Below are 27,943 nucleotides of genomic sequence, written 5' to 3' on the forward strand. Positions count from 1 at the left end.
TGTATCATGATATGGGGGCCCTTGAAATTCTGGGTCACTGGCTACTCACTGAGGTGAGAAGAACTTTGACAATGAAGAAAGGCAGACTGCAATCTAACCCATAACAACGGGGGGATTCCCACAAACACAGAGACCACTTGTTTTTGGCTAGCTTAGAAGAAAACGGCCTTCTAGACGGCTGCCAAAAACGCAGAATCTACGAAGAACAACACATAATGCCAGTGGACATAATTTGTTGGTGCAGTTCTCATCCAGTCTCCGGTGAGGGCTGGAGAGAACTTTAATGAGCTGTGTCTTATCTCTGGGTTAGTTGAGATGGCTGCGGGGTACCATGCAGCAAGGTCAGTGTCAACACCAGGCAGACCAGCAGGGCCTTCTCACTTGTTCCTACTCAGAAGGCAGTGGGCCCCACTTAGCTCTATATCCCCACATGTGTTATTCAAAGAGATGGAGTGGTGCTCCGGCTTTTTTTTCCAATAGGCAATTGCCAACTGTCAATCAGTCTTTAAATCCTTTATAGTTTGAAACACCAGCCAGGAAGGCTGTAGTGGGGGTTTCCGCCTCAGAGTGGCTTCTGGGAGGGCAGTCAGCCTCAAACAAATCCCCTAGGTTGGGGTGGGTGAAGGAGAGGGAGAAGACATGCGTGGAATGCATCCTCCAAGTCACAATGCTCTTCCAACGTAAAAGGGAAGGACACACTTTCATTTCTTTCCAGATGCACTGTGGTAGCCACTGCCTACAAGCAGCTGGCCATGTTGACTCTCTAGGGGTCTATTCTAGCTGAAAAGCATGTGTATTCTCTCCAAACAGTTTCTGGAAACAATGGTGAGCAAGAAGAAAAAATAGAGTTTGACTGCCCTTATTGTTCTCTGTGGGCAACATCTATACTACATCTTGCATCTACAATTCTCACAAACATAGTAATTCCCAATCAGCTAAGAGAAACTCCCAAAAAGATGCAACAAAAGTAAGTCTCTCATGTGTATACATGTTCTGATGTTCACAATCACTAGTGAAAAACAGATGCACGGAATGTTTGCAAACATTTTAAGCACTCAAAAAACTATCATGAATAGCACTCCTTCAGCCCCAGGCTACTAGAATTACAAAGGCCAGTAGGCCTACTAACATGGAGTTAGGAGGAGTTACCTCTGTGGCACTGCAGGGTGGGGGGATCAATGGAGGATCTCCCTATCTCAGGGTACATCAAAATGTGTTCCAGAGAGCACCAAATCTGCTGTTTGAATGGTCATGCTATATTATGGGTACCATACATAGTCATGCCCCTAACAAGACAGTGAAGTCAGCAGGTGAAAAAAGACAAAATGACAGGGATAACAGCTGCATAGGTGATTGCGCTAAAAAGTCATATTATAGCCTTACTGCCCACTGCCAAGGGCTACACCGGTGGTTAAAGGTCTTGAACCCAAGTTGGCTTGGGTAAATAATGGGATTTAGCAGCCGGTATAGCCTAAGGCAAAAGGGCTATGAGGCTATTAGAACATTCCACTCAAAGAGTGTAACATTTTCAACATTAAAAATAACCACTGCATTGTTTTCAGTACAGCTCCCACAATCCATTGTTCAGTTAATGGATTAAGGCACTATTAAAAAGGCTGCTAAACATAAAATAACAATCTAATTTTTTCACAACTGATCTAGATAAACCTGCTGATGAGAAACGGAGGCATGCTAAGTGGCCCATACCTGCTGATTTTCTCATTTTGGCCATGGAGAGCATCATCAGCCCCTCCAATGCCTAATAGCATCACAGGCTTCCCAGTCAGATCTTGAAAGGTTCTAGCGATTGGAACGGTTCCTCCAACTCTGACCATGTCCGCATCCACTCCGTAAGCTGCAGATAGTCAAAGGACAGAGATTACACTTTGCAAGACATATTTCCCATTAAACAAAGTTGTCTACTCATGAAAATGTATCTTATTGCAGGTTATGAACAACAATTAATGTGTATTTATTTCTAGAAAAACATCAGTGAAATACTATTTAGGATTTTCCTTGAAACATGAGAATCCTGAAATTAAAAAACTACACTATGGTGTAATACAGTAGTTAATCGGGGGTTTTGTTTTCTAGTGACATTATGGACATTTGTTGTTTGAGCCCTGACTGTTACAACACAGGGGATGCTGACACTGTAATAAGTGCACAGGAAGATAAACAGAAAGAGAGCAATACAGATAGAGAGAGAACGGTGGAGAAAGAGAGGTCGGAGAGAAAGAGAGATAGAGAGAAAGAGTGAAGCAGAGAGAGAATAGAGAGAAAGAGAGAAGCAACAAGAGAAGAGATAGAAAGAGATGAGCAGAGAGAGAGAATGCTTGACAGGCAAAGGCAGTGTAAGAAAAACAGACTTTTTGCAGATGTCCCCCCATTTTTGCCCCCATTTGGACTGCTGGATGCTGGTTTTATACTCTGACAGTGCACTGAAGCCTGCCTACCAGGCTCCAGTCCCAGTGCTCTCTCCCTAACAGTGATGTGTAATTGGCAACCCCCATCAACAGAGACCAACCTCCCTTATACGTTCCTGATAGTTGGAACAGGGCCTGCTCCTGTGTTTGAGCGGTGGAGGGTTGCCTCACCTAAAAATCCCCCTAAGCCCTGAGATGAAAAATAAAAGAGTGATTCATTACCATTTTATTTTTCATCCTCCCGTCCTGAACTGAGCATCAGGATGGTGGTGGGGCAGGAGGGTGGGCAGTATTTGCACTTTTCAAAGTGTGCATGTCCCTTTGGCCGACCGTCTTGAGATGGCCAGCCAGACATGCGCACTTTGAAACCTCTCACCCAGCTGTCTTAAGACAGATGGGTGAGAGGCAGTGTAGGCCAACAGGGCGCTCTGGAGCTCGGAGTGAGGTCGCTTCATCCAATCAGGGTGCCGCTCTCAGAGCATGAGGTCTGGAGCAGGAGGTCCTGTCATTAGATAACTTTATTTTAAATATATGTTAAGTTTATTTAAGCTTGCACCCCCCCCCTGTTGATGCCAGCTGCCACTGAAGTGGTACTGTGGTACTCAGGGCATGGGTGGTAAGGGGTTACTCAGGGCCTTCGGCACTGTTTGTGCCCCCAGGAGTGACCCAGGTAAACAGATGCCAGCAGACCTGCCATTGCAGACAGCAGAAACAGTGTTCCCTGCTTAATTTTGACTTTGTCCTCGCCATGTGTGACAGGGTAACAGCACTGCTTTTAAATATATATGTCAGTCACCCCTAGAGAAGGTCTCGTGCCCAGGAGGCCGGGCGCAGTATATTAAGAGAGTAGATATTTGTCTCTATAGTGACTTTACCATTCAAGTACACTATATGTGATAGGTGGCCCATAAGATAACATGGGACTGGCAGCCAGGCAGACATGGGTTACTAGCTCCATTATGGTACCACCTACATATGTTAAGTTTGGTGTCAAATAACATGCCTTCTCTACCCTGACTCAAATTTGGAGTCAAGGGAAGGTAGGCTTGCACCCAGGTTGCTACCTAGTGGTTGCCCATCTGGTTACCCTAGCTGGAAGGCCCTGGTTTTGCGGTCCCTGCTGCCACCAAAACAGGCTTCTGACCTCCTGCCAGGCAGTGTGAGCCCTCCCAGGAGTCAGAAGAAAAGCTTGGGCAGGAAGAAGGTCACATCTCCCTCCTCCCAAGTGGGCTAGTAAAGTGAGACATCAGAGCAGTGAGTTTCAAAGGCTGCACTACCTCCGATATACATCTGGGCTGTCCTTCCCAAGCAGGCAGTAAGTCAGGTCTGAAGGAGGTGCACATCTCTAGGAAGGCTGGCCACACCTCCACTGTGAGCAGCCTGATCTATAGACCTAAAGTTGATTTCTGCCATCTATAGGAGGGCAGAAATAGTGGACTCTGGATAGTAAAGGTGACCTGCACCACCGGATGTGGTCACCTCAGGGCAGGATTAGATGTAAGGGACTGGCTGCTTATTTGCTACTAGCTCCCATAGCCCTAACTCCCCTAAATCCAGGATTTAAGAGACCCCCTGATACTTGAACCTTAGTTCTGATCGACTTACTTTAAAGAAGGGCCCCGGAAAGACCGTTTTCACTGACAACGAGACTTTGCACAAACATATGGAAGGCTACCCTGGACCTTTGGCAGCACGGCTTGGAACTGGGTGATCAACTGTTGTCCTTGGCCAAAACTCATCACTTTCTGGCAGATGGACTTCGGTAGAAGCCAGGAGCACCCTAGACTCCCCTGGACAGGTGGGACCTGTCCCCTGCAATGTGCAGGTACAATGATGCTCAGAATTAAAAAAAAATCACTGGCCATCGGGCCCTCTAAGGGATTACCCAAAGTTAAATAGTGTAGTGAATTCTCGGAATTGTAGTCTGGCTTTCATCAACATTTCAAGCTGCTGCTGCACTCCCGTGACCCTCCAGATGTGAAAATGTATTTTCGTTACTTTTATCGCTACCAAAGTATGTCGATAACCAGTCCGATAACAGACCCCTTAACAGAATTCTGCATGAAGAGGGCATTGCACAACATCTATAACCAATGTCGGCAATGACCCCTCTCTTTTGCATTTGAATCCCCTTTCTGGCAGCACCATCTCAGTAGGAACAGCAACTTTACCACGGGTCCCATTTTTGTACCACTGACAGCCAGGACAACCACTGCACCGGGCTCCACGAGCCAGGTAAAATGCAAATGACTGTTGGGTCCTGACCCTAGGACCCCCACCACCTCTATTCTGTGAGTGTAGACTGTAACTCGACCCCCTAATTGGCCTACTATTACTAGTAGTTATTACCAGTGACTGTGATGTTAAATGACAGCTTAGTGCACTTATTTTCCATTGCTTTGAAAATTCATAACTGTTTATATGTATGCTAAAAAGTTTGTTTTGGTGTCTAAGTTTACATAAAAATAAGTGCTATTTTTATAAATTAGTGTTGAATTTCTTTTGAGTTGGCTCAATTAATTATGAACCATAATGGTACTGTAAAATGCTTAACTTATGTTTCCCAAGCAAAGTCTGACTGCTCTTTGCCACACTACCTGAACTTAGCTAACGATTTATAGTTGTGAATCCAAGGATCGTCTTTGAGACATTGTGATAATATTGCATGGTTAGGTTATCCAACCATAGGACATTATTTTCCACTTAATTCCACATAATATTCCACTTTCCTACAGTCAATATAGGAGCAGTGTTACAAGATAATACAATATAGCCCTATAGCCAGCCCGTAGTGGCTATACCGGCCACTAAAGGCCCGCTGGAGCGGTAAAGGCCCAAGCCGAAGACAATGGACTTTAACATGAGAGCGGGACTTCAATGGCGGTATGGCCCAGCTATGGAGGCTATAAGAATGTTAGAACATTTTTATTTATTTATTTATATCAAGTTTTACATAGCGCAAACATGACCTACAAAGGTATCAGAGCACTTTACACACGAACAGGGTGAGAGAAAACAAGCAAAGCAGACAGTGATAAGCAATAATAAAAGTCAAAATAAAAGTACATGAAGTAGTGGTACGAGGGCCGAGTGAAGAACTCCCTCTAGTCCCACATAAAGAAACATAACAAGCTATGGTGCTGAGCGACAAATCGTAAGCATAGTCAGTGTGAATTGTTGTAGTCTATGAGTAGAGGTCCAGTGCCCAAGAGCAGTTTTTTGTTCATTAATAACAATTTCACTTGTTTTTTTAAAGACCCCTGTGAAGGATTAACTCTGATTCTAAAAGGTAGGGAATTCCATATTCTTGGGGCAGTGCCAGAGAAGGCCTGATTGTAAGTTTTCTACTTCTTAAATTTCTGTGGCTCCAATAGTAAGTATGAAGTGCTTTTGAGGATCTAGCTCCACCAGATAGCTCCTGTTTTTGTGCAATGTACCTCAGGATGTTGAAGTATAAGGCTTTGTGTGTCATGTAGGCAATTTTTTGTTGAATTCTTGCCTCGAGAGGGAGACAGTTTAGAGATCTCATATCTGGTGTGATAGGGTTGTAGCATTTGAATCTGGTAATTAGCCTAGCATCTGAGTTAAAGGAGACCCTAAGGGGGCCAGCTTTGATCTTGGGAGGCCCGCAAGGGTTTAATTTCCATAGTACAGCCAGGAGATTACTAGCATTAGAGGGCCGAATCCCCTTGGGCTCCGTGAGGAGTTTGTTTACAGCAACAGCTGTGAATGACAAACATTGGAAAGTTGAAGCTCTGGACTTCTACCTGCCATTAGAAGCCCGGAGCACTCCATTATTTTTAGTGGCGCTCCCAACATTCCAATGCTCTAATATAGTCTTATGGTCCTTTGCTGAGGGCTATATCAGTTGTTAAAGTCCCTGGACAGGAGTTATAGGCCTGAGCTTGAAGCAAGGGCCTATAACGAGATGAGGGCCTTTAACAACTGATATAGATCGAGGCAGAAAGGCTATAAGGCAATTAAATATTCCTTCCACTGAGGGTAGAATGTTCTGAATTTAACAGTAAAAAATAGAAAGCCAAACATTGGACGGTTGGAGCTCTAGACCTATACCAACCAATATTGGCTCTGACACCCTTCCAGTGTGTTTAATGGAGAGCTCAACATTCTAATGTCCTACTATAGTCTTATAACCCACCATAGCCGGCTATATTGGCCATTAAAGGCCTGCACCAGTGTTAAAGCCCAAGCCGAAGGTGAGTACCTTTAACAAGGGAGCGGGCCTTTAATGGCACGTATAGCCCAGCTGGGTTATACGGCTACTAGAACATTCCGCTACAAGAGTGCATAATGTTCTAACAAATAAAAAAAGGCTTCATTGAGCCCAAAGGTATTTAAATTCTCTCAGACTCCATGAGGCTTTTGTTCACAGCAACAACTGTGAACGACAAACTTTGGAATGTTGGAACGCCTGACTATTACCAGCATTTTGAAGCAGGAAGCACTCCATTGTCTTCAACGGAGTTCCCAACATTCTAATGTTGTAATTTCTTTTACATATCCCATTCGGACACACATAAGAAATCGACATTTTATATATATATATATATAACGGACCCCCTCTCCAGAAGTTGGCGTTCACCTTCAAACCGCCATTTTGTCTGTATCCTCGTTGGAATCTTGGTGGACACCCCCTTTCGCAGCCAGAAGACTCTGACCGATCGCTTGCGAGGAAACGAGCGACACCCGGGTAGGAGGATTGGAGTACCCCCTACGTGGTGAGTCTGTGGCATAGCGAAGGTGGGGAGGTTTGTGATCGGCAGAGTTAAGGGTGTAGCTGCCAGGGAAGAAGCAGCGCTACTTACTGAAGCATGCGGGTTTGCAACAGCATGTCGGCAGAAGCTGTCCATGCACAAGAGGTGGAGGCAGAGGAGCTATTTGGGAATATACCGGCTACAATACCGGGTGCCAATAATGTTCCGAGTAATAATGAAGCGAAAGAAGACACAAATGTGAAAACCCTATATAAAGAGTTAGAGAAAAACAAAAGACTCGAAATCACGAAGTGGTGGGAGCATTACTCATTAACGAAATATGCGGATGTGGGGAGAGTGCCGAGAGGCCTGCGTATTCTTCTGGCACCAAGTTTCGACAAACCCAATCCGTTAATGTTGAAGGAGTGGGGACAAAGTAATCTGTCAGCATCAATGAATTTGGTCCATATATTGATCAAATATGATGCAATTGATCGGGTGGAGGTCTTAAAAGAAACTTAGAGATTGAATATCGAAATAGATAAGTTTGAAGAGACGGATGCTACCAAAAAATTAAAAGACACTATGGCGGAAAGATTGAAAAAACACGAAGATAGGATTAAGATCAGAAAGGTGCACAAGTTCGCACGTGATCAGGCAGATTATGACAATGGCCAAATCTTTACCTTCGCGCGCAAATATATAGCGCAGTCAAACGCCAACAGTATAGTGCAAAGGGCACCAAAAAAGTAACTCCTGAAGTAACAACTACATCAACAAATAATACCAATGATGATTTATCCAGTCTAGATTTGGTATCCCTCACCAGTGAATCCATCAAGACTCCTACACATTCAGCAACTATCTTGAATTTGGAAGAGGAGTTTGATTTTTTAGTGGAGGAAAGACTCCAAACACTGAGACCGAGACAAAAAAATCCAACAAAAATCGTAGAAAGAAAAAAAGACGAGAAAGAAGAAGAAAGTGTACCAAAAAAGCAACAGCAAAAAAAGAAGCCGAAATCAGCATGGCAGAGGAAACGGCAATAATGGATAATTCTGTCATCAACCTATCTGAGATAACGTTAACTAAAGCAGAGCAACAACTGTTATCTATAGGCTTGAATTTCTGCCCTAAACAACCCTTTAACCATGCGGCCACGCGCATAGACGTTTTTTGTTTCATAAGAAAGTTAAAACTTAAGAAATTCTTTTCCATAAAAAAATTGAAAGAAAGTATTGAGTCTGATACTCGCCCTCCTGCAGCCAACGGAGTGGGAGGAGTAGAAGTAACGTCGGGGATGTCTCCACTCTCTTAACTCTCCACGACCTAGATCTGTTCCGGATGTGAGTCTAAGTACACAAGCCAGATTAAGTAAAATAAATAAATTACAAAAAGGAGCAGGGATAACTCCGTTCAAAAGCAAATCAAGTTTTGTCCCACTGATGACAAAGGATGCGATAGACACGTTCCACGACTGTGTGATTAATGAGATCAAACAATTGTATAGGTCCACCAGGGGCAACATTAAAAAAAAGTACCAGCGGCAGCAAGCAGATTACACCACCCTTATGAAAAAATTAAGCAACAACACAGAAATAGTGATTAAAACATTGGATAAGGGTGGCAATGTGGTCATCTGGCCAAAAAAGGACTATACTAAAGAAGTATACAATTACAGGATGTCAATTGCTACGAGGAGTATGTTAAAGCTAAAGAGACTCTCCTCAAGTTGTTACACAAATGGCGCAGAGAGGGCTTGATTTCCACGGAAGAATTCAAATTTAGTAGTGCGCTATACAAGTATCAATTTACAAGGAGTTCCCAATGAGTGCTGAACAGATTGTCCCACGAAAACATATCAGAGGGTATAAACCATCATATTAAAAATACAGCAAATAAAGAGAGATACACACTTTTGATGTTTCTTCAACCAGTGTTGCACTAGGTTGCAATGTATGGACCATTCTTAAACTGAATTGCTAAGCCTTGAAGGTAGTGCTTAAGGGGGCACATCGATATGTTTGTTTGTGTTGTGAAGGAGAAAATCATTACATTTATCCTAGGGGAGTGGATCTCTTCTGTCTTGAACTGGGGTTGGATAACTCTCTTCCAGAAAAACAAGCTTTCAATAGGCTGCAGTAGCTTTTATTCAGCTTAAAATAAACTAAATTCAAGCAAAGACTTATGAAAAAATTGGTGTAAGTCATCTTTGGTTTGGAGGCACATAACCAGTAGGCCCTTTGAGAAACAGGTGTCTATCCAAGGCATGGGAAAGAGACAGAAGTGGGATATATTAAGTGTAGCAAGCTGGCTTTCTATATAGTGTACCAAAATGAGGTACGCTGTGTAGAGAGTACATGGCAACCCTTATTGGTTTACAGAGGCACAAGTAACAAACCGAAATGCTCTCTTTTGTGGTACTGTGGGCTAGCAGTTTGGGCTTATCAGAGGGTAGTTCTAAGCATTTGTTTTACTCACTGAGGCAGTAAATGAGACACACTCAAGAATAAACCCGAGACCAATTTAGAAACAGAACACGTATTTTTATATAAATTTCAACACAGAGAACTTCTTTATCAAGTAAATACTTTTCGAGATATTGATTTTTACAGATAAGTAAAATGTTCACTTAAACAAGTCTAAAAATGTTATTTCAGAAACGATCAGGTATGTGTGTGTGTGTGTGTGTATATATATATATTCACTGAAAAAACCATAGGTTATAGACCATATATAGTTAGGAATTAGCATTTACAAAACCTTGAAAATTCACTGAAAAAACCATAGGTTATAGACCATATATAGTTAGGAATTAGCATTTAAAAAACCTTATTTTACTCACACAAAACCATTGAAATTCCATATATAGTTAGTTGCACTAACTATATATCGCGCACCCGCAATCCACTGCTGATCATGTCACATATTACATCATTCATGACATGGTCAGTGACATCACTGATGACATCACTGATGACATCTCAAATGACATCACTGATGACATCACTGATGACATCTCAAATGACATCACTGATGACATCACATCACAACTGAATGAGTGGATGTATAAGTGTCTGAATGAAGGTTTTAGTAGGTGCGTGACTGACTGTATGAGTGAGTGATTAAATGTGTCTCACTGAATGCATAGGTTAGTGACTAAACTGTCTTAATTTGTGCATCATTATGTCTGGTATTCTGTAAACTGCTGCATGTGTTGATCAGTAGCTATATGAGTAACTATATGGGTTATTGATTGATTGTCCAAGTATTTGTATGGGAGACTGAGTGTGTGTGTGGCTGGCTGGGAGATGTGTGACTCTGTGCAGATCAATGTGTTCTTGTATCAATGATTTATAAGAGAGTAAGTATGTGTTAGAATATGTTTGAAAATGTAAGGTACTCTATGTTTAACTGTATAGATTAGAAAATGGAAGTGTGATTGATTCTTTACAGGACTGACTAGGTGTGTGAGTAACTCCAAGGATGAGTGGCAGAGTGTGAGTGTCTGTATAGGGTGTATGAGTGCATATGATAGTGTTGTAAAGATGAGTTATTGTATGTATGAATGATTGTATGGGTGAATGAGTGAATGTGTGTGTAGACGTAGGAATCAGTGAGTGCGTATGTAGTAACTAGTATTGGTGTGTCAATTGTTTAAAAATATATATTCTGTATTTAACACTGGGTGTAACAGAGGTTATATTAAAGTGTGAGGAGATGCATTGTATTGTCACATGAATGATATCATCAGTGATGTGACCATTGATGTCAAATGAGATGTCATCAGTGATGTCATTTAAGATGTTATCAGTGATGTCATTTGAGATGTTATCAGTGATGTCATCAGTGATGTCATTTGAGATGTCATCAGTGATGTCATTTGAGATGTCATCAGTGATGTCATCAGTGATGTCATTTGAGATGTCATCAGTGATGTCATCAGTGATGTCATCAGTGATGTCACTGACCATGTCATGAATGATGTAATATGTGACATGATCAGCAGTGGATTGCGGGTGCGCGATATATAGTTAGTGCAACTAACTATATATGGAATTTCAATGGTTTTGTGTGAGTAAAATAAGGTTTTTTAAATGCTAATTCCTAACTATATATGGTCTATAACCTATGGTTTTTTCAGTGAATTTTCAAGGTTTCGTAAATGCTAATTCCTAACTATATATGGTCTATAACCTATGGTTTTTTCAGTGAATTTCATTGGTTTTTTAACAGCTAATATCTGTAGCTGTAAAATGTATTCTTCTTTAAATCCAAAAATATATTTTATATGTTTATTAATAACTTTTTTTTTTTAATATTTTTTTTTCTTCGTTCCCGCTTCGCGAATCGGGAAGCTTCCCGTTAGCTGACCTTGATGCCGCGAAATAGACCGCGAGCCGGTAAACGTTTCTTTACCGCAACTGCCGCGTTAGAAAACAACATCGTGACGCCTCCCGTCCGCATGACGTTTCGCGTTGTCGCGTGATACGTCATATGACGTGCTACGTTAGCGAACTCGTACGCTTACCGAGTCGCAAAGCACAGGTTTCTGGAAGCAAACCGGGAGGCCCTGCAAAGCGCGTAACGAAAACACAGCAGGTCATGTGACTTGGTAATAACACTTTTCATTGGTTCATTTCACTTTCGGTTTCCTAATGATGTAAGACTAGGTCATATGATCTAAAATGAACACTTTTCATTGGTTGAGAACTATTTTTTTTCCCAAATGGTGAAAATCCCTCCTTCTTTCCTCACTCTGACTTTCATCATTGTGAGAGAAAGACCCTTTGTTACCAGTGAGCAATGGCTTCTTTACTAGCTTCAGCTGGTGCTTCCCCACCACCTCCACCACATCCAAGGAAGAGTGGACCACCTGCTAAAGTTATAATTCAGCAAGAAGAGGAAGAAGAAGAACAGGACGACCTAGATAATCTCCCTATTATGGCCAGAAGATCTATTGTACCGGAAGTAACGGGACCAGAGGGCAGGGAGATGGTGCCAAATATACAAACGAGATTTCGTGAAGTAAAACAAGTCTGCGTACATTGCAGTGGATTCATTTGCTACGGAGAAAGTAGCATCACTCTGATCAACAGAGCTATTGACAATCATGCTCATGTTTGTCCGAAACTCCCCAAACAATAAATTCTTTTTTTTTGTTTTCTTGCTCCTGTTGAGCCCTTTACAATGAATCGTTTTCGTTGCCCCCTCCGAAAAAAAACCAAAAAAAATATAAAACTGTTCAGAAAAATTCAAAAAAAGTAAAAAAATGTTCAGAAAAATAATAAAAAAAATATAAAACAACAAAAACAATTTAAAAAAAAGTTATTTTCAGAACTACCTCCCCGTTATTAAAAAATTGGTACAATATTTGCAACTGTGCCAACCTCTATTTCTCTTAGTTCGCTTCCCAGTTCGCTCCCCGGTACGCGAACCGGAAGCGAACCAAATTTTTTTTTTTTTTTAAAAGAACAGTAAGTATAAGGGAAGGAAACAGACAGTTATGTTAAAAGAAAGACAGCTATAGGGGAGTAAACTAGAGATACTATTACCCGTAATCCACTGCTGATGATGTCACATATTACATCATTCATGACATGCTCAGTGACATCATCAGCAGAGGATTGCGGGTAACAGTATCCCTAGTTTATTCCCTATAGCTGTGTTTCTTTTAACATAACTGTCTGTTTCCTTCCCTTATACTTACTGTTCTTTTTAAAAAAAATTTTTTAGATCAGTCAGAAACAGTGAAAGTAATGAAATATAAAAGACTACGTAGAATATGAGCACTGTATGCAACAACTTTGACACTTACAGAAGTCTCACCTTTTCCATGCCTCCTACACAGTTCTACATGTACATCATAAATGCAAACAGAACAGAATTAATTATACATCTTAAATGGTTTATTTTTGCTGTTCTCAGAATGTATCAAATTTCACTAAAACAGTGACTTGAAGGTATTCATCATATAACAGCGGGGAAAAAAAACCACAATCAAAATGATTGTGTTTAAAAAACCCAAACAACATTACAAATCAGAATTCAGAACTCCTTAAAGTTAACTTACTTTCCATGACGGCCAAGGATGTCCTATGAACAGCTTACACTCTGTTGTGCTGTTATTACTTTCAACCCACCACTTTCTGAAAGAAAACCTCCATCGTTTTCAAAAACATGTTACATACAATAAATGACTTCTTGCTCTCTACCACAATTTTCCACAAGGCCAAATCTTGTCAGAGCCATGTATAACTCTTGGATTTCTTGTTAGCCAATCCCGTCTTTTCGCATTTCCGCAACTTTCAGAATTAAAATGTTGAAGATCATTTACACAATCCTGGACTAGTAATATCTTCCCCTTCTTGCTCAATCATGTTCTACATTTCCTATCACACTGATACTGCTTACTATGAAGCAGACTTACACTACCTTTATGACTAGTACAATTATTTAATTCTCTACATCACTTTTAATCACAAAGCAATGTAAAACAGTAGACAGCATTGCAGACTTACATTCCCTCTACTCCATGTTTTGATTGGCTGCTTCAATTAGCTTATAAAAAGAAACAGTTTTTCTGAACTCATTCAAAGTGCACGTATTTCTCCATAAAGTCCAGTGTTATGGTAAGAAGTTATGTCTCTGTACTACACTTATCCTCAAGGCCAAATCGTGTAGGAGCCATGAGAACTTCTTGAAATTCCTCAGAGCACATCCCGAGATTCTTTCCCTAAAACTTTGGTTTTAAAAACACCAGGTAAGAGTTTTTAAGGTCATACGGCAATTTTTTTTTGAAAATTAAAACAGAATCATTGCAGAATGACCAGCCATTTCTACACTTTAAATAAGCTGTATAATGTCCTGATGTTATTGAAGGACCATCATGATATATAATTGCTACAGTTACAAAAGTCCTTCCTGATATTGACAACTGTGAAGCCACAAAATTTTTAATTAAAGTTGTCAATTTTGTTCCATCAGGCCTACATCGTTGGAACATTAAAATGACATACTGGCCATATGTTCGTATAAATAATGTGGACATCATTTCAGATTCACATTGGCTACACTCCATGTTGTGATCAGCTGCTTTTACTAGCTTATTAAAAGAGACTGATTTACTGTCTGGCAAAGTTAAATATATAAATCTTTCTGAGTCTACACTAGTAGTACTTGATACCCTACAGTTCTCGCAGTCATGCTGCCATTGATAAGAAAGCCCAAACAGGTGATCTACATCTACACCTTCATCATGCAATACATCAAGCATGTACATTAAAAACTCCTGACAATCTTGCTGACTATTTTGAGAGAATTGTGTTTGGCCTGAACATCTGTCTAACAGATTTCGAATTTCAGACACACTTTCTATGTTTGTTCTATCAGTGCTACATTTCTCTAACACAGAATTTAACAAACTGCAAAATCTTTGATCAGAATTGACCACAATCTCTTCTTTTACATTTTCTAGAGAAAACAAAACATTAACCACTACATTAGCATAGCAGTTGACACCAGAACTGTTTTCAAATTGAAAACCAACAACATCTTCAACAGAATCCTTTTTGTTTCTGCTTATAATTTCAGGTTCATCGACTTTTCGTCTTTTTGCTACAACCTCCCCAGTATTGGTCACATTTCTTCGTTTCCGGCCTACCACACGTTTCTCAAACAAAGGATACTGAGGCAAATGTGGCGCATACTCTCTTCTCAACCTATTGTATTCCTTAACACAATCTAGATCCGCACAAATGTTTGTGACATCACACTCAATCAAGTACAATCCCGATAAAGTCCTAACTCGTGACAATGCCACATATGCCATACCCTCCTTGAACACAGAACTGCCAATATTCACCAATGCACAGTCTACACTTAAACCTTGCGATTTATGGATTGTCACCGCATATGCCAAGCAAACAGGAAACTGCTTACGACGAACATATAAGTCTTTTACAAGCAAAAATCTACCAGAACAACGAGCAATTAGCTGTACTTCCTCAATGCCATCAAATTTAATTTTTAAAAATTCAATTCCATCTCTATTTCTGTATTTCACAAAATCAACAACATTACCCATTGATCCATTTACCAGACCTCTTTCAACATGTAAATTCCTTCTTAAAATTATACGGCAGTTCAAGCACACATTCAGAGTCTTTTCAAAACCCGCAGTTTTAGATATACTCTTCTCTAATAAATCCAATTTTGTTTTCAGATTCTCAGACAAAATAATTGTTGATCCCATATGCTCTACTCTGTCAATAGCTTCCAGTTTCACAATCTCTTGCTTTTCTAAATGCAACATTTTGTTGTTGAATTTGGCACATTCTGCAAGAGTTGGCATCAAACATATTCCAGATTTTTTCTCAGTAAGTTTCTGAAAAATATTCTCAGGCACAACATCTTCGTCTGGATATAAATTTGTCAGTAATCGTGCATGTAAAGCTTCTTTCCCATGCTCGGTCACTTTTCCAATTCTAACATCTTGTAGAATAGTCTTGTAAACTTCATCCTTTGCCTGACGCATATTTTCATGCAGTTCAGCATAATTGAAGTTTAACCATATATTGACGTTGCCAATGCTCCCTAAGCACTTCCTGGTATCTTCATGCGTGAGCATTTTGAACACAGGTTGCCCTTTCACTGGTGTCAGCTGCAGAAGATCTCCGAAAACAATGATGTGTTTGCCACCAAATAACACATCATACTCTGTTTTGAGAACTTCTTGCATTCTCAAATGCACAAAGGCAAGCATGACATTGGAAACCATGCTTACTTCATCAATGATAAGAAGTTTCATTTTCCTCAAGACTCTTGAAACTTCAAAACAAGCATCTCCAGATAGCTTGTGATATTCTAATTTGTTGTCATGCTCCACTGGCAGCATCAGTAAACGATGTAAAGTAATCCCTTTAATGTTATGTGCTGCCAGTCCAGTTGGAGCAGTGACAACACAAGACAGCGATGACTCTGTCCTTTCCTGCAAATAACACGAAATTGCTTTAATAAGGAAACTTTTTCCAGTTCCCGCTTCTCCACTCACGTACAGTCGGACAGGCTTCAACGACGTACATGAGCACTCTTTCTTGTCATGACGTAATCCATGATCAATTTGCATGGTAAGTTCGTCATATATTTTCCTCTGCTCAACGTTGAGTTGTCTTTCCAACTCTTCTAAGTTAACCGCATCCTCCTGAGCATGTGCCATGGCTCTTTCCACTTCATTCATAGCAGTGGCAGCTTCATTTTCGATAAGAGGTCCTCCTAGTGGATCCTGACTCAATGAAGCAGAACTCTGACTGTCCTGAGAACTGTCTCTGGCAATCTCGGCTGCAATCGTTGCTTCCTGCTCAATTTCCACATTCAACATTTCTACATATTTAGGAAAAGCAGGACATTCTATGGTCTCCTTGGCAGCATTGAAAGAGTCTTCGTAACAGAGGAAATCTCCAAGCAGTTCCTCTTCTGCACGCCAAGGCTTAAAAAGTTGCAAAATTGCTAAATAGAAAAACTCCTTTTTTTCAGGAGATTCGCCACTCAATTTTCGATGGTTTATCAAGTGGCATTTTCTTTGCTTGACCAGACATCCCTCACTTCCTATTACAGCATACACTCCTTTCTCAGTATCTTCTTTGATGTTCCTCTTGAATATGTAATTTTGCAGAACCTCATACAGACAAACATTCTCGAGATGACTGCTTCGATTTGGATAATATGTATCCAACATGTTGCTCTTCAAAATGTCGGTACTGTTTGGCTCCTTTTCCGCCAAATACTCAATTTCCCGCACAGGTTTCAGAACTCGATTACGCGTTGCAGCAAGACCAACACTCACCCAAACGATACTCTTGGACTTGGCATAGAGGCTTGCTGAAGACAACCGGTCAGAACATTCGTAAGCTCCGATTTCTCGATGCGACAACATCTTCAGACTGAAACTGTACAACTTCTTGCTGAGGCTCTTTTCATGGGAAATGTCCTCCCACATATCCTTCAATTCTGTCTTCTCTTTTTTGGTGATGTAAGATGTCACATACCGAGCCACAGCCATACAGTTATCAGCCACAAACTGTATATCCATGTTAGCATTCCACATGGACAAAATCACCGGGTTGTAGTCGTTGATGTACTTAGACTCTTCGTTCCTCTTCAAATTGTATGTGTTTTTAGGTGATTTCTTCATCACATTATGTCGCAGCGAAGACATCAAACTGTTCACTCTTCCTTTAGAAATCACCGGTCGTGGAAAGCCGAAACGACATTTGGTGTAGAACTTGTCTTTGTTCCGGAATTTGCGACGACAGTACTTTCCACATCGATGGCTTTGGAAACGTAGAACTTTTTCTCGTAGGCTTTTTTTCTCCTTTGCGTTTGGAACAGCACACGTAGAATACTGTTCTATGAAACTCATCACTGAGTCTTCTGCATCCGTTCCAAATTTAGGTGCATCCTTGATCCACAGCAACATATGTATATGAGGAGCACCTCTTGCTTGGTACTCCTTCCTCCAGAAGAAATCCAACACCTCTCCAAGAGGTGGATTCTTCTTATTCATGATGAAAGACATCATACCTTCAAATCTATGATTGAAGTACCTACATACATTGACTGGATCCAAAGAGCACCGTTCTCCGGGTGTCTTGAATTCGATGTTTTCTACGTTAGCATTTGCCTCTCGTAGAAATTCAAGTAAGTCTTCCCAGCCATACTCAGCACAGCTCAAAGTGAGGAACCATGTGGGAGTTCCTAAGCTCCTTAGCATACATTTTAAATCACCATGACGACGGTACCAGTACTCATTAGTACCACGCTGACACGCCATGAGATTAATCAGGTGAGAATCCAAAATACTGTCTTGGACATTGACTTTATCCATAAAGTCACTTGCCGAGATGTTTTGCATGTGTATACCACTTTTCAAGATGTGGTTCACTGCATATGACAGTCCAGACAGATCGCTTTCAAACAGGAGATGAAACAAATAAGGAATGCATTGTCGAAACCTAGGATCTCCTGCATACAATCGCAAAGTCCGGTATTCAGAAGCAGGAATTTGATGAGGTCGCTCATCATATCTTCCTCCCTGACCTGTTGGAAAAAGCTGTGGGAAACACCGAGCTTCCAAACTTTCCTCCCAAACACTAATGGGACTCCCTTTCGCTTGTTTCATTTGAAACAACTCAATAGCATTCCCCATGACTTCCTTGGAATGCAAAGGATGAACACTATAATGTTCATATATTTCTTCACTAGTACAGGGTTCTACTTTCTCAATTTGACCAGCACACAAATCGTTATCCTCTTCCTCACTTACTTCCTCTTCTGCAACATATACATTTTTATAGTACTTATTATATTTTTTCAAATACAATGTTGCCCTTTTGACTTTCCTAACATCTACTAAATCTTGCCATATTTTCTTATTCTTTGTCGGAACCCCATTAACTAAGATAACAAGAGGTTCCTCTTCCACTTTTTCTACTCCAATTGTGTTAATGTTTTTCTTCAAATCTAGAGGCAAATAAACAACTCTTCCCTTTAATCCTCTCTGTAAATCTGAAGGAGGCAATTTCCCTGTCTTTGGCTCCATTCTTACAATAGCCTGAAAGGGATGGATACTTTGAATCAAAATAGATTCATAAGTATTTAAATCCTTCAATTCAGAAGGAATCTCAACCAATTCCAGATTATTATGAACTGCTCTAGCAGGCATCTGGTTTTGATTTAATTTGTTACAACAATAAGTACACACACGTTGATCCAATCCCAAATCAAAACAATTTTCTACCATCAAGTATGTTGTAAAATCCTTCCATTCACTATTATTTTCCCTTTCACTTTTTCCATATAAATCCACTAACTTAGTCTGATTCTTATAATAAGTGCGCCGACAACACACACAAGTGAAATTTGGCCTCTCACTTGATTTCACCTCAAACGTTGCAATTTCCCTCTGGAAATTATCTGTACTGGAAACCTGTACACTATCTTCCACATTACTCTCTTCTTCTTGGTCAATTTCAACATTCTCCTCTTTACTTCCAAAGTAACAAAACTCAATTTCTTCACATATATTCTTCACATCTATTTCAGAACCATGCAAAAGAGCAGCGCATAATTGTTTAAGCATAATTGCTGGACTCTTAGCATAATACAACATTCTAACTAATTGCCTCACTTTATTATGATGCACTGCTAGCATCCTGAAATGATGAAAAACACTCTGGCATACTCTCCTGGAAAGACAAGCCAGTGAATGACCATGCAAACCTATCACTTCTCTCACTCTGCAAGGATCTAATTCTTGCAACAACTTCATTTTCTGCTTCAAACTGTTCTTACTAAATGACCGTATAAAATCACAAAGCAAATTGATGGAATCCTGTCGTACACTGCAAATACTACTACACTTCCAGGTGTACACAGGACCCTTAGGACGTCTCCCTAAAACCTCATTACCTAACACCTCTTCTATCTCTGTTCTCACAAGTTTTTCTTGTTCAACTGGACAACCATCTTTCACTTCATAAGCTCGACCACTGGTGTCAACTGCATGCACCAAATCATTATCCTGGAAATAACTCTCCTCATTAAAAAATGCCTCAGAGCTTGAACTATGCATCCATTCTCCAGAAAAAACTTCACAAAAATTACTACGATTAACTATTCTCTTCCATCTACTATTTCTTTTGAAATCATAAATTACCTTGTTTAGCTTCCTAATTCTATTGATTGTCAAAAGAAATAACTTACGTTTAATTTCAAATGCCTGATCAATAACTTTCTCAACTATTTTTTTTCTCTTATAAAAAACCACTTTCTGCTGACCTTTCTTAATATTTTTTAACAAATTCCCAATTATCCTGTTGCGGAACATTCGTTTACGAATATCCCTAAACTCTTGTTTCCTTCTACTTTCATGCATAGAGTTATCTCTTACTCTAGCAGTAACATTTCTCATTGGCCTTTCCTTACCATTTGAATTCTTTCTCCTTTCTGGACTGAAACATTTTCTGTAGTAATATTTTTTTTACTACACATATTTCTTATGACTGTTTTTCGACTCTTACCCGGTGCTTTCTTGGTGACTTGACAAATCTTTTTGTTAGAGGACTGCTGCATTATTCCATGGTCCTGCTGTCTTTGACGTTTTGCAGCCTTTCTTACTCTTTCTTTGCTAGGCATCCTAAAATCTTGAAATAATCTGCAGTTGAATCTGTGGTAAAATATAATAAAAAATGTTATTAACCACTATTACCCAACAGTAAATTAATAACAGTCATCAAAAACTTAACACACTACTTAAGTATATAATATACTGAAGCCTATCTCCAATTTTTCACTGAACAGGACTCATCTCTTCTTAACCTTGGATAAACCTCACCTACTCTGTGTCCCCTGCACATAATTAAATGTAAAGGGGCAGATTTATATTAACTAGCACATCCCCAAGGATGCACCAGTTAACGTGCACCGCTGCTCTGCCACCCACGGTGTGCCGCATTTACAATCAGATAGGACAAAGCTACATCAAAACCCTGCGCCTGCTTGAAGCAGGCATAGATCTTGACGCAGGTAGGCTGAAAACTAAAGCAACAACTAAGTATCGTGTACAGAAGTTACAAAAAAGGAAAAATGGCGTTTAAACCAGTAATGAGCCCATGCTAACGTAACACAGAGTAAAAATATCCAGGATCTACATCAGTTTGGGGTTCACGAACCTGGCAGGTACAAGGCACTGAGGCTTTCCACCGTGCATGTCTCATCCCAAATCATATGTTGTTTGTGAATGAAACAATTTCCCAGACCAAATGCTTTGGATTGGCTAATTCTAAAAAATTAAACACCCCTACTATCCCGGAGTTAGAGGAATATGATGGTTGGAGTAATTTTACTCGTTGTCCATTAAAGATTTACAGGCCCTACTCCGTAATTCTTCCTTTAACATTTCCAGTATAACTCCAAAAGGTTGACTGCTTTGCCAACGTGCCTTATCCACGGTTTAATAACGCTGCCTTTTGCTTTATATAAGTTTTCAAATTGTATGAAATATATACCAATAGGTCGTTATTAACCTTTAGGTAGTGGTTTTCTTCATGAGGTCTGGTCGCTTCCATACACATACAGATTTTCAAAGATGATCAAGAACTTTATCTGAATGGAGAGGAATGCACTGAGACGCCAGATCATTCACTAATGTGTAGGCACATACAGTTACACGGTTCATGCAACAAACACCGACCAAATATGGCTTGCGTGTTGCAAGGCACACCAGTTCCTGCTATCATCCCCACGTTCAAGTTCTTGGAAAATGGTAGTTATTTGATGCTCAATAATGAAGATTGTTCTGGGTTAATTAAAAGTATTCATTTTATCGTAACAGTAAATGAACGGGTTATTTGCTGCAGAAATGTTCTATTTCCTCCCACACATGAACATAGGGAGTTTTCAATCTGGCCACAAATACCAACCTTGGGAGCACATTTCAACGGCATGGCAAGAATAAGAGCTCTTTTGTCTCACAGAGAGGTGGCCTTGAGTTCGGCCCGTGAAACTTTCGTGCTTCACATAGCGAACACCCGTACAGAGGTGCAGACCCTTTTAAATACAGATTCGACTTTGCATTTCAGCAAGATTACCCATTCATTTCCATGCAGCAGGAGGCCCATAGGAATGAAGGTGCAATTTGCGATTAGCAATTACCTCATCGCAAATTACGAATTTTTCCGACGGTGTAGGGGTGTCTCAAGAACACCCTGCTGCACCCCTGAAAAAGAAATTTGGGGTCATATGGCGCACATAAATTTTGAAAACATTCCTTTACCTCAAAAACGATTTTCAACTCATAATTTGAAAACACTGCACATGGGAGAATGACTTAAAATGTCCTTAAGACACATAAAAGCATTTTTTGATTGCCTTTGCAGCATGTTTCAGTCACCTTTAACATGCCTATGTAACGGAAACATTCAAAATCTAAATTTGCCATGCACAGGTGGGAGCATATTTACAAGCAATTTGCTCCACAGACAAACTTCTTACATTGAAATGGGAAAAATAACATCAGAGACTCTCAATTACCTTATAAAGAAGCAGACACCATTATGTCCTTCTCATCAATATTAAAACCATTGCTTTTTCTCAAAAACGATTTACAAGTCATAATTTGAAAACACTCCACAGCTCCTATGCACATAAAAGCCCTGTCAGTACTAATACTTCACATTTTCTCCAATTACAATTTCTCAAAGAAACAAAATCTATTTGTGAAACACTTGAGACAAAGCAACATTTGAAAAACACAACTTTCTTCATAATTTTCTCCTTAAAGCACACTAAGTGGTTTGGCCACAGAGGATTAAAATGTCACCAATTGATACCATTGGTGAAAACCTTTATGCATTTGCCAAAACCTGACCTGTTAATTGTGCACTGTGGAGGTAATGATTTGGGCACTTTGACTGGGGTAGGTCTGGAAATGCTTTTAAAGGACACCTTTGAGCAATTGATGGCACTTTTTCCTCAGACTGCCTTGGTATATTCAAATATATGCCAAAGACAGAAATGGAGGTGGTCGAACCAATTTTGTCCACAAATTGAGAAATCGAGGAAGCATGTAAACAAATCTGTTTCAGCTTACGAGAGACCATGGAATGGGCTCCCTGTACAACAATAACTTGCGTTACTACATGCAAGATATCTACAGAGCAGATGGAGTTCACTTCTCAGATGAGGGCAACAGAGTTTTCACTCTGAATTTAAGACTGTGCATTGGTACCTACTTATAAGTTCCTAAATGTACCATAAACCCAAAAGCTCTTCTCAGAGCTACCCTACATCTGATCACTCACAATTAATATTTTACTCTAACTTTTTTCACTAATTTTCAAGAAAGTACGCTCCCCAGACCGCTTCCCGGTTCGCGAACCGGGCGCACTCCACGCAAAAAAACTAAAAAAACGGTATATTTTTTTTTTGCCCTGCGAGACCCTTTCAAAGCCTCCACATCAAACCTAGGGGGTCAGGGAGGATCTACTATGCCCCCTTATGGTCATTTGCCCCTTCGCTTTGGCCTCCTCTTGTCTCTCGATCCTACCGAGAGACAAGATGGCGGCCGCTACGGACTGTTTGGAATGTTGACAGACGCCGAAAAACCAATCAGCTTCGCAAACCTCCGTAACGCGAAAAGTACGCGAAGCGGAGCGCTGTTACAGATATATATCTTTTTTTGAACGTTAATTTCTCAAAATCCACTAGAGCACATATATTGAGACCTAGCAAAGGCACATCGGGCTACCAGTCCCTACAATTTTGCCAAGTTTCGTGCAAATCCATTCAGCCGTTCGATTATTATTATTATTTTTTTTTTTTGCCCCGCGGGGCCCTTTTAAAACCTCCACATCAAACGTAGGGGGTCACCGAGGATCTACTATTCCCCCTTATGGTCATTTGCCCCTTCGCTTTGGCCTCCTCTTGTCTCTCGATCCTACCGAGAGACAAGATGGCGGCCGCTACGTACTGTTTGGAATGTTGACAGACGCCGGAGAACCAATCAGCTTCGCAAACCTCCGTAACGCGAAAAGTACGCGAAGCGGAGCGCTGTTACAGATATATATCTTTTTTTGAACGTTAATTTCTCAAAATCCACTAGAGCACATATATTGAGACCTAGCAAAGGCACATCGGGCTACCAGTCCCTACAATTTTGCCAAGTTTCGTGCAAATCCATTCAGCCGTTCGATTATTATTATTTTTGCCCCGCGGGGCCCTTTTAAAACCTCCACATCAAACGTAGGGGGTCACCGAGGATCTACTATTCCCCCTTATGGTCATTTGCCCCTTCGCTTTGGCCTCCTCTTGTCTCTCGATCCTACCGAGAGACAAGATGGCGGCCGCTACGTACTGTTTGGAATGTTGACAGACGCCGGAGAACCAATCAGCTTCGCAAACCTCCGTAACGCGAAAAGTACGCGAAGCGGAGCGCTGTTACAGATATATATCTTTTTTTGAACGTTAATTTCTCAAAATCCACTGGAGCACATATATTGAGACCTAGCAAAGGCACATCGGGCTACCAGTCCCAAATATTTTGCCAAGTTTCGTGCAAATCCATTCAGCTGTTCGATTATTATTTTTATTTTTTTTTGCCCCGCGGGGCCCTTTTAAAACCTCCACATCAAACCTAGGGGGTCAGCGACAATGTACTATGCCCCCTTATGGTCATTTGCCCCTTCGCTTTGGCCTCCTCTTGTCTCTCGATCCTACCGAGAGACAAGATGGCGGCCGCTATGGACTGTTTGGAATGTTGACAGACGCCGGAGAACCAATCAGCTTCGCTTCACAAAGCTCCGTTGCGCGAAAAGTACGCGTCCTGGGCCGCTGCCCAGTCCGCTGTTACAGATATATATCTTTTTTTAAACGTTAATTTCTCAAAATCCACTGGAGCACATATATTGAGACCTACAAAAGGCACATCGGGCTACCAGTCCCTACAATTTTGCCAAGTTTCGTGCAAATCCATTCAGCCGTTCGGGCTAAAAGTGAGGCCAACCGCCCTATGGAAATTAACATGGGAAAAACGCGTTTTGGGACCCCCCTTTTTTCTCGGCCCCCCCTTGACGAACCCCCCCAAAATTTTCAGGGGCTGCTCAGAAACAAAATGTGCCATTTTCCTGAAAATTTCAGCCAATTCCGTCCACAAACGCCAAAGTTATTAGACATAGAATTTTCAAAAAACCCATAGAGAACAAATCCTAACTATATATACCTACTGGCGACCGCCAGTAGGTAATATATATATATATATATATATACATATACAAGAAAACACTCCCGAAGCCACCTCCAATCACTCGGACCGGCAAAGCAAAACAGGAGACAGACCACAGGATCTGGCCAGAGAGATAATTTACTGGCACGGGTGAACAACAACAGCAATGACGCGTTTCGGGCTCGTGAGCCCTTGATCACATGCAGAGTAGTTACATTTTTTACATTTGACCATAGACATAGAAAATGTACTGTCCGGTGTGGTTTGAAATTGTGCATATGGAGCTGGTAATTCGATCTAAAGTGCACAGTTGCATTTCTAAAAATACAAAAATGTATAGTATATTACACGCTCTTTAAACTGAACATCCACAATATACAAAACCACCTATTACTGGGAGTCACACATATATTTACAACAACATTACAGCATAAATGCCTGGTAATTATAAGTGAACACACATAAGGTGTAAAAGGAATCTAACAAATCTTAATAGAGTTAAAACACTACATGACAGGATAAATCCTATCACCTAGATAACATTTTATGCAAATTGATATACACTATTGGTAACTCCATCTTGTAGCAAAGACAGTATTCCAGGGAGGATCTTAAAAAAGATAAAGAGCATAAGTTATTGTAACAATTATTTTTTGTATTTTTCAGTAACACCTCTACCTGATGTGCAAAAAAAACTGTTTAACAATTAAGTGCAAACTATATGATGTAAAGTGCATAGTGTATGATAAATACGTTTTCATATAAATATGCATAATTATGATTAACAAGAAAAATCGGTCATTGACAGAATTCATTGTTAAAAACACATAAATATCAAATTTTTTAAACAACAATAATTCATCATATTTAAAAATAGTGCGCACCCTATATGTGAAATAAAAGGAGAGGACAAGATTTCATAATATTTACAGGAAGCTGATGCAATAATGAAGCGTATAATAGGTAACAGGGAACCTGACTACCTAAGGAGATACTGATGGTACAGAATAGAGATGTACACCCTGTCAAGAAAAAACCCTTTTGATTGTACTAGGTAACAGGGAACCTGCCTACCTGTGGAAATAAGACATGATGCAATATATGCACAGGGTTTAGGATACAAGATTAAATTAGAAGGCAAACACACCCGTTACTGAGGCAACCACCGGGGCAGTCTCATAGAAAGTTGTACATATCTTCCGTATTGTTAAGACCATTTGGCCATTTGCTGTTGAATTCTAGAATCATGGTTGTCTCTAGTTGCCTTCGTTTTTGTTCTCTATTGCCACCTCTGCGCAATTTAGGAATAGACCCCACCACAAAATAGGTAAGGCAAGCGATGTCATTGTTATGTTTATTCTTAAAATGACGTGCTACCGGATAGGCAGGGTCACTATACAGAATGGCTCTGAGATGCTGTAAAATCCTGACGGGCGCCTGAAGTTTTGTACTGCCTTTATATTTCAGGCCACAGGTGCACGTCAGGACATACACAGCAAATTCAGTTTTGCAGTTGTAGCTGCCAGCAATAGGAATGTCCCTAGAACCAAACGGAGTTTGGTAATGGGTTTAATAATTCCGAATTTGCATGCCCTACAAGTCGAACACTTTCGGAACTCTGACGCTGGTTGCAGCCACAAGCTTTTTTGCCTCATCTCTGGGCTGCTTTTGTCTAATACTGACCCCATATTTTTTTGGCCCTTCAAAAAGTGACCAACGGCATACCAGGTAATTGGGAGCCTAATATTGAATCTGTTAACAATATCGGCCAATTCTTTTTAACAATGGTCCTATTTTTATTTTCCTCATTGCTAGATGCCGTGATCAATCTGGTGCAGTCATTAGTCTCAATAAGAGGCATCACATTGATGTCTGAATCATTAGTGCTAGAAGGGTTTAACGGCAAAAGACTTTCTCTAGGGCGTGTATTAGCTTTAGTTAACGCTTGATGTAACATAGCATCTGAATAGCCGCGTGCCTTAAGTCTAGCATTCATCTCTTGTAAACACTTCTCAAACTCACAAGTGGAACTACATATCCGTTTGAGACGTAAGATCTCACTGTAGGGGATGCTACTAATGGTGTGTTTGGGATGCAGACTGGTGGCGTGTAGTGTTGTATTGCCCGGCGTGGGTTTTCTGAAAAGAGTTGTTTCTAATCTAGCATTCTTGACATACACTTTCACATCTAAAAACTCATGTTTACTCATGTGAGAAGTGAAGTTGAGGTTGAGGGAATTGGTATTTATCTCTTTCACAAATGTTACTGCTTCTTCCTCATCCCCTTGCCAAAGAATGAAAACGTAATCAATGTAACGTAAATATGTGACAACCTTTTCATTGACCCATGCTTGGTGTTTGATGTTAAGGACCTGTTCCTCCCACCAGCCTACGTGTAAACACGCATAGCTGGGGGAGAAACAGGATCCCATTGCTACACCCCTTAATTGTCTCCACACATCTTTGCCAAACAAAAAAAAGTTGTTATATAGACACCATTCGATAAGGCTAATGATCACCTTATTGTGTTCGTAGTATTCGACAGGATAGGAAATGTTCAATTGCTTTGAGGCCATGTATGTGCTATACTTGTGTAGAGAGACTCTACATCCAAAGTTATCAACAACATATCACTGTTCCATTCCAAATCCCCAATTTTTTGCAGGAAATCGCTGGTATCTTTAACAAAACTTGGCAAACTTTTTACCATATCCTGCAAAAAGTAAATGTAAAAATTGATATGTAAATTGATACTTGTATAGCGCACTACTCACCCGCAAGGGTCTCAAGGCGCTTGTACGAATACCGCTGTGGAACCCATCCTGGCTTTCCCTGTGAGGTGTCCACTCCTGGGCAGCCCCAAGGTGGAGGCCAGGCATCCTTAGCATTGTGGGGGCCGTTGTGGAGATTAAGCAAGCTATTGCCCAGAGTTGCAGAGTGTGGCTCCATGATTGGAATAGGCACCGAGGCGAGAATTATCAGGTCTGTGGAATTTTTGAGCCCAAGACCCGCCGAGGCGGGGAA

General features: G+C 40.6%; 1 protein-coding gene across 1 annotated transcript in view; it reads right to left on the reverse strand.

The window, feature by feature from the left end:
- The window catches only part of LOC144829070 (cytosolic non-specific dipeptidase-like), a 406,044-nt gene that overhangs the window by 69,317 nt on the left and 308,784 nt on the right, over positions 1–27,943 (reverse strand). The window contains exon 11 of the mRNA XM_078687833.1: positions 1,708–1,855. Within this exon, the coding sequence (XP_078543959.1) occupies positions 1,708–1,855 (148 nt within the window). The remainder of the gene's footprint in view (positions 1–1,707; positions 1,856–27,943) is intronic.

This window comes from Lissotriton helveticus, chromosome 4_1, assembly GCF_964261635.1.
Source record: "Lissotriton helveticus chromosome 4_1, aLisHel1.1, whole genome shotgun sequence".
In the NCBI taxonomy this organism is placed as follows: domain Eukaryota; kingdom Metazoa; phylum Chordata; class Amphibia; order Caudata; family Salamandridae; genus Lissotriton; species Lissotriton helveticus.